Source organism: Lipotes vexillifer, unplaced genomic scaffold (genome assembly GCF_000442215.2).
Source record: "Lipotes vexillifer unplaced genomic scaffold, Lipotes_vexillifer_v1.1 scaffold1011, whole genome shotgun sequence".
NCBI lineage: Eukaryota > Metazoa > Chordata > Mammalia > Artiodactyla > Lipotidae > Lipotes > Lipotes vexillifer.
The window spans coordinates 4590181-4597861 of NW_006787698.1; the positions used below are offsets into that span (position 1 = coordinate 4590181).

At 58.2% G+C, this 7681-nt stretch overlaps 1 protein-coding gene across 1 annotated transcript in view; it reads right to left on the minus strand.

The window, feature by feature from the left end:
* The window catches only part of RAVER1 (ribonucleoprotein, PTB binding 1), a 15239-nt gene that overhangs the window by 1345 nt on the left and 6213 nt on the right, over positions 1–7681 (minus strand). Inside the window, exons 5-11 of the mRNA XM_007460660.1 lie at positions 3562–3753; positions 3315–3444; positions 2864–2958; positions 1946–2033; positions 1392–1603; positions 1003–1296; positions 155–229 (exon numbers count right to left, since the gene is read on the minus strand). Of these exons, the coding sequence (XP_007460722.1) occupies positions 155–229; positions 1003–1296; positions 1392–1603; positions 1946–2033; positions 2864–2958; positions 3315–3444; positions 3562–3753 (1086 nt within the window). The remainder of the gene's footprint in view (positions 1–154; positions 230–1002; positions 1297–1391; positions 1604–1945; positions 2034–2863; positions 2959–3314; positions 3445–3561; positions 3754–7681) is intronic.

A 7681-nucleotide genomic window follows, 5' to 3' on the forward strand; every position in this document is an offset into this window, starting at 1 on the left:
AGGTGACTGCAAAGAACTGCCCACCCACCACCCCACAGAATGGTGAGAAAATAAAATATTTGCTGTTCTAAGTCACAAAGTGGTGGAATTGCTTGTTATGCAGCAAAAGCTAACTGATACACCCAGGAGGTAGGGTGGACAGGGCAGCTCTTACTTTGTGTCGGCTGAGTCCATGAGGCCCGAGGGTTGGCTCCCGTGGGTGAGAGAAGAGCCGCCGAGGTCCCACATCCTGAATGAAAGTGGGAGAAGCACGTTGGGTTGGGGTCTGTAACCAAGCTCACCCTTGATTCAATTCCACGGCACAGCTGTCACCGGGGAAGTCAGCACCCTCCAGGAGAGGGCAAACTCTAGTGTATGGGGGCAAACTCAGCCAGCAGGGTGGGACAATGAGACAGAATAGGTACCCAGTCCCAGGGGGGTGACTGTACCTGGACCCCAGAGGGCTGTGAGAGTGTGTGGCCCCAATGGGGCCAGGGCTTTGGAGTTTTCAAGGCAAGCGGGGCATCCAGGTTGTGTGAACTCCTGTGGTTTTTTTATGTTGGCACTGGCATTTATTTCGGTTATTTTTTTAAAAACCCACTGTGGGCCAAACACAACACAGGTGGCCAGTCTGCAACGTCTGGCCTAGAGGGAATCACAGAAGGGGCAGCTCTCCAGGGACAGAGACATGAATCGCAGAGGGGAGGAGGGGGAGGAGGACAGAGAGACAGAGCGGAGGCTGAGCCCTGTCTCTAAGGAGAAGCAGAAGTGTGGCTGCAGGCCTCTCGGGAGAGAAAAACTGACTGACAGGAAGCAGGGTTTGATGATGCGCAGAGACAAACAGACAAGAGACTTAAGGGCAGGGACTGTGTCCAGCACATTCCCCGCTGTCTCCCTAATGCTTGGCCTGTCACCATCAGTACTAGAGAAATGTCGGTTTGGAGAGTGACTTGCTCCCAAGGGACAAAGGGCCACAGCAGCCGGCCTTTGGGAGGGCTGCCCCCAGGGCGGCCAGGTACTTACTGAGGGGTAGTCGAAGCCATAGCTGTCGGGCAGCCCTGGATCGGGGGGCAGGCGGGCGCTGGTGAGGGGGCTGAGCAGGCGGGACTTGAGCTGGAAAGCTTTGCTGCTGCCACCACCTCCAGGGGCTGGGGGGTTAGGCAGGGGGCCCTCAGCTGGGCGGCGGCTTCTCCCAGCGCCTCCCCAGCCCCGGGCCTCCTTACCCGCCAGATTGCTGGCTGGGAGCAGGCTGTGTAGGTTCAGGTAGGGATTCAGGGGGATCCGGAAGTCCTTGGGAGGCTCCCCCAGCAGCGAGACCTGTGGCAGGAGGACCGGGTTCACGAGGGCCCCTGGCAAGGGGGCCCTCGCAAGGCAGGGGGCTGGAATGGTGCCGGGTGCAGGCAGGGCCTTACCCCAGTGGGCGTTGGCAAAGGCCCCCTGTCCTTCTGCAGGCCTCTGAGACCAGTGCCTCGAAGCCCCACAGGAGCAGGGGGTGGAGTGAGTTGGGGTGCTGGGGGACCCAGGCCCATGGGTTCCCGGTCACCCCCAGAGGGGCCAAGCAGTGGTGGCAGCAGGGGTGGTGGCTTCCCTCGCCGGGGTGGCAGCTCCGGGGGCAGGCCCCCTCCTACAGAGAAGAGGAGGGTGTCAGCAGCCCAACCACACAGGCCACCTCCTCCCAGGGCTCTACAGCCTCCACTTGGACCAGGGCCAGCAGCGGGGGGGGCAACTACGTGTTGGACACTGAGCAGGGCCCTCAAAGTGCATCAACTCCCAGATGTTCATGGCTCCCCAGGGAGGTGCGTACCCACACACTCAACTGACAGGCGAGGACACTGAGACCCAGAGGGGTTAGGTCACTTGCCCAAAGCTGCAGAGCTGGGAATTTACCACGCCCAGTGAGGAGAGGGGCCCAGAGGGGAAGTGGGGTGGGGCCCACAGAGATGGGAAGGAGCAGGGTCTGCATTACCTGCAGACAGCTCCCCGAGGAGGGGGCTGGCCGGCTGGGCCCCAGACTGGAGGGTGCCTAGGGGAGAGTCTCCCAGGATCCCAGGTTTCTAGGGACAGAGCACAATCAGCTGGAGACGAGGGCAGTGGGTCACAATGCCCAGCACACCGAGACTCCAGCCCACAGCCAATCACAGGCAGACACACCGGGTGTCTCCCAATGTCTGTGATAGCCTGGCCATCACCCACCCAGCCGATGGTGACCGAGGCCTCCTGCATGCCAGGGCCTGCCCGAGGTGCTGGGGAGACCCAGGGAACACGGACCATGCACAGCGGGTCAGAGCCTGTCACCCACACTGTCAATTACTGTGAAATATCCACACTGTGACAGTCCTTCTTTGGCACCCACCATCTCACACCCAGCCCGCTTGCTGATTATCACGGAAGCACAGCGTCTTAACACACACAACACCACGTCGACTTCAGGCACATGGCGTGTGACAGCCACATGTGGATTCAGTCACTCTTAGCCACACAGGGCCCAAGCCCACACACAACCTTACCTTCTGTCAGTTACCATCAGACACATCTGCACCACTGACTTGGCCCCAGTGAATCAAACCACCCAGGGCAGTGAGAGAGTGAGTGAGTGAGTGTGAGTGTGAGTGTGAGTGTGTGTGTGTGTGTGTTGAGGGGGAGGGGATGAGAGGCCCCTCTACTCCCCTGTGCGGCCTCAGCTTTGACTGAGTCACTTCCTGAGTCCTGAGCACCTGCGACAGGCCGGGCCCCATAATGGGCCCCAGGGACACAGTCTGATGGTCCACAGCCCCACTGATAGTGAACCACCCGTTGGTGGGTACAACTGGTGTTGGAAACGGAATGACAAGGGGCTGCGGGATGTGAGTGAGGAGGGAGCCCGTGGCCCACGGCCTGCCGTTACCTTCTGACTCTGGGTCTGCAGGGCGAGCTGCAGCAGCGCTGTGGACAGGGCGGGCCCGTTGAGCAGCGGCATGGCCGGGGGTGCGCCCAGGAGGCCTGTGGGGAGACCCAGAAAATGGGAGGCAGGCCCCGGGTGGAACCCCCCCATCAATTAAACACAGCCCCAGGCCTGTGGAGAGCAGGAAACTGAAGCTGCCAGAGGGCAACTGACAACCAAAGAAAAGGGCCTGGGAGATAAGTCCCCCCAGGAGGGGACGGTCCCTCCCTCCACCACCCTGCCTCCCTGCAGGCTGCCCTGCTCCCCCTGCAAGGGGCTCAGGGCACCAGCTCCCTTGGGGGAGCATCACTCTCATCCCAGCCCCCGCTCATGGGCTCATGTCACTCGAAGCTCAGGTGGGAACGGTTGCAGGAGGTGCCCGGTTCTGAGAGCGCTTGGCCCCTGCTTGCCTTACCCTGCTTGCCACCCGCGCCACCGTGGAGCAGGGGGTTGAGCAGCAGCTGGAGGGAAGCGGAGGGCCCCAGGTTGTTGAGCAGCTGCAGGATGTTGGGCTCGGGCAGGAGCCCTTTGCCCCGATTGAGGGCCTGCAGAAAGGAAGAGGAGCAGCTCAGGGTCCTGCCTGGCCACAGAGGGTGCCCGCCTGGTCCCTTGGCTCCCCCATCTCCACCCTCTGGGGCACCCTCCCTCTGGCACACGCTCACCGTGGCCTGGGCAGCAATGAGCGCAGCCAGCATGCTGCGGCCAGGGGGCCCAGGGGCGCAGAAGGAGACGCGCAGGTGGCTGCCCCCCAGGGCCAGGCCGTCTGCCCGCTGCTGTGCCTCTTCCGCCATCTCCGCCGTCTCGTACTCCAGCACAGCGAAGCCCTTCAGCTGCCCGTCCTGGCCGTACGCCAGCTGGGGGGTGGGGGCAGAGGCAGTCATAAGCACCTGGGTGGCAGTGACCACCGTCACGTGAAGTGACAACGGTGACCAGATGAGGATCCCGATGACAGTGACCCCCAGAGAGGATGGACTCGGGGCCCTGCACTGTCCTGTGCCTGGTTTCAGCGTTAGCTCATCGAATCTTCTGAATGGCCCCAGGATGCTACATTCTGCCCATTTTTCAGAGGGGGCAATTGAGGCTCAGAGAGGTCAGCATGCCCAAGGTCATACTGTTGGTGGGAGGGCAGAGCCACGACCCACTCCATATGGGTCAACTCCCCCAGGCCTCGCTCCAGTGCCACTTTGGGACTTTGCCTGGGATTCCCAAGCACAAGCTGCAGGGCTCAAAGAGGAGGGGCCAGCGGAAGAAGCAGGTGGCTCGGAAGTGCAGCCCTGCCACAGACCTCAGGCCGAGGATGCAGGTGGGGCTGGGAAGGGCACACAGCCTGGCGGTGAGGCAGGTGGCCACCAAGCTTGGGTTTGAGGCTGGTGGTGCTGGGCTGGAGGGTGGAGTCACACAGCCAGTGAGTGGCGGGAACAGGGATGTGGTCACGAGCAGGCCAGAGAGGCCCCTTCACCCCACCCTTGATGCAGTCATTTGATACTTCCGGCCCACAGCCCCCTCTCCAGACCCTGGAGCCAGATATGTTCCAGGATTGAGGCTGTTTGGGAGATGAGAAAGGAGGGTGCCGCACACACCCTGTATTATGTATCAGTCACCCCCGGTGGGTTCTGAGGCGCCCTGGAAATCAAGCTTGTGAACAGCCCGGCAGCAAGATGCAAAGACAAAGGCCACAGACGACCCCACGTCAGTTCAACTCAGGCTTTGCTGCCCAGTGAGCCTGCCCAACTCGGAACAAAACTCTTGGTTTTCAGGGTGTTGTAGGTGCTGGAATTGTGGGCCGGGGCTGTCCCAGGGCGAGCAGATACTGTGAGAGCACTCAGCTGGGCCCTGCATGCCCATGGGCCAGGTGCCACAGGCGCTGTTTCAGCACTCCCGCTTTGTAGGTGAAGTAACTGAGGCTCAGAGAGGGGCAGTCCCTTGCCCAGGCCACAGAGCTGGAGCTGGGGTCAGACAAGGCCACGCAGAAGCCCTCAACAGGACTGGGCACCTTGGCGCGGCAATAGCTGTCCTGAGAACCAGTGCTGTTCCTCTTGGGTCCAGAATGCTGCACGGATGACTGCAGTGTGGTTTGGAGCAACGCACTACCCGCCAGTAGGACATAGCACAGAGTCCATAAAATGGAATATGGCGCAGCTACAGGAGAAATGAGAAAGCTCTCATTTCTGAACATGGAAAGACGCCCAAGATAAAGTCAAACCAATGCAGGCATGGCAATATTTGAGTCAAGAAAAGGGGAATGCAGGAACATATATACATATCCATTTGAAATGCATAATAAAATCTCACTGGAAGGACACACACAAACTGCTCTGAGAAGCGGTTGTAGGAAAAGACCCTGCGGAGCCAGGAGGGAGTCTTTACTGCAGGGCCCTTGTGGACATGCTAAATTTCAAAATGGGCCTGGACTGCCCACTCATAAAAACGAATCAAGTTGAAAAGGCTTTTTATAACACCCCAGGGTCTTGGGACACCTGCTTTATACACATCCATAGCATTCAAACATTTTTAAGCAACTCTGCAATAAAATGAAGCAATTAAGATACACAGGGACTTCCCTGTGGTCCAGCAGTTGCGGCTCTGTGCTTCCTCTCCAGGGGGCACGGATTCAATCCCTGGTTAGGGAACTAGGATCCCACATGCCGCGCGGCAGTAAATACAAAAATAAAAATTATATATACGTATAAAAAAAAGATACGTCAATTGGCCTGTGGATAACTGGCAAAGTGAACCGGACTGGGTTGCTGTGGGCTTTCCTTCACGATCTCCTCTTGATTATGTCAAAAATAAAACACCCCCAGCATGGGCAGCAAACTCCCGTTGTGGGAGGCGGGGGCACCCAGTTGAGAGCGGGGGCCCCAGGGTCAGCTGCCTGATCTTGGCTCCCAGCCCACCGCTTACTGGCAGGCCAGCCTGCGGAAGCCACTGCACGTGCCCGTCCATGGCCCTCGGTTTCCTCATCTGTAAGATGGGCCCAGCCACTAGACCCATCTGGCAGGGTAGCGGTGGGGATTCAACAGTGTGCTCAGCAGGGGCGGGGAGGCTGTGGGCGTGGGCCCAGCGCCCACTCTGAGTGCCCAGGCAGAGCAGGCTCGGGCCTTCAGTCCACCTCTAGAGAGCACTTCACCTTCGCCTCTGGCCAGGCCTGGCACCAAGGCATGGATGTGCTTCTTCTCACAGTCACGCTCGTCTCATCAGACAAATAGAGAAAGGGGTCAAAGAGCAACCAAGGGGGCTTCCCTGGTGGCGCAGTGGTTGTGAGTCCGCCTGCCGATGCAGGGGACACGGGTTCGTGCCCCATCATTACTCTGAATTCTTTTTCAGGTAGACTGCCTATTTCCTCTTCATTTGTTTGTTCTGGTGGGTTTTTACCTTTACCAAAGAAGAACAAATAAAAACAAAAAACAAAAAAAATTTTAAAAATACAAAACAGAACAAAACAAATGAACAGACAGAACCCTAGGACAAATGGTAAAACCAAACATAAACCAGCAAAATTATACAAAGGAACATACACACGCACACTCACAAAAAAAAAAAAAAAAAAAAAAAAAAAAGAGCAACCAAGGCCACAAGGTTCCTAAATAGGGGGACCGAGGCTCACACCTCAACCTGCCTGACTCCCAAGCCCAACCTCCGTTCAACCAGGATGTCTAGCATGACTGGGCTCCTCGGAGGCAGTCACCTCAAGGGCTGGGACTCAGCAGGTGCTCAGCAGACATCTGGTGAATGCATAAGTGGAGGAATGCGTGAGTAGCCGTTTGCAATAACCTAGTCACAGAGCACGGCCAGACCCATTTTGAGATGGAGAAAGCAAGGCCCAGAGAGAGAACCTGTAGTTGGCCACAGCCCTACAATCTCCACACGAGAAGAGGTGGCTGCTAAGCTATATGTATATGTCATCTGTGTTCTGAGTCTCATCCAGGGCCTGGCACACAGTAGGTGCACAGCAGAGGCAGCAGTGAGTAAAGAGAGGGGCTCCTACCAACGCCAATTCCCCAGCACCAACACCCAAGGCCACAGAGCTGGGGTCTGAGCCCAGTACCAGCCTCCTCCAGGGTGGCCTGGGGTTCCAATGCTGGCTCTGCCACACCCTGGCTGCATGTCCTGGGGATGTCAACTGACTTCTCCATGCCTCAGTGTCCCCACCTGAAGAAGCGGATGACACCTGCCTCTCCAGGCTGTTACAGGATGGAGGGGTTGCAGGTAAGCCCAGTGAGTGCTGAAGGAATGTCCACCCTGGGGGTCTGTGGGCACAACCACCTGGGAGCTCTCCGAGAGCTGAGTCTGGCCTATTCTCGCCCCACCGCGCCTGTCACGGGGCTAGACACCCTCACAGAAGGGCCCAAAAAGTGAGACCAGAATGAACCAGGGATTGTTTTGCTAAACCAACGCATGAGTATTGAACCGCTTCTTACAGAGGAGGGAAACCAAGACTCAGAGAGTGAGTGACTTGCCACAGAGCAGGGCTGGGATCTGCCCACGTCCAACTTCCTGACCTCAAGGCTTAAATGGACTGTGGGCTCCTGCAGAGTAGCCTCCTTGATGCTGGGCCCGGGGCCTGGGACCCAGGAGGCGTGAGCACAGAAGTGGATGTGAACACAGGGTGAGCAGGCCTCACAGCCACTTTTTTTTTTTTTTAACAAAGGTAGCCTCACCTACATTTTTTTTTTTTTTTTTTGCTGTATGCAGGCCTCTCACCGTTGTGGCCTCTCCCGTTGCGGAGCACAGGCTCCGGACGCGCAGGCTCAGCGGCCATGGCTCACGGGCCCAGCCGCT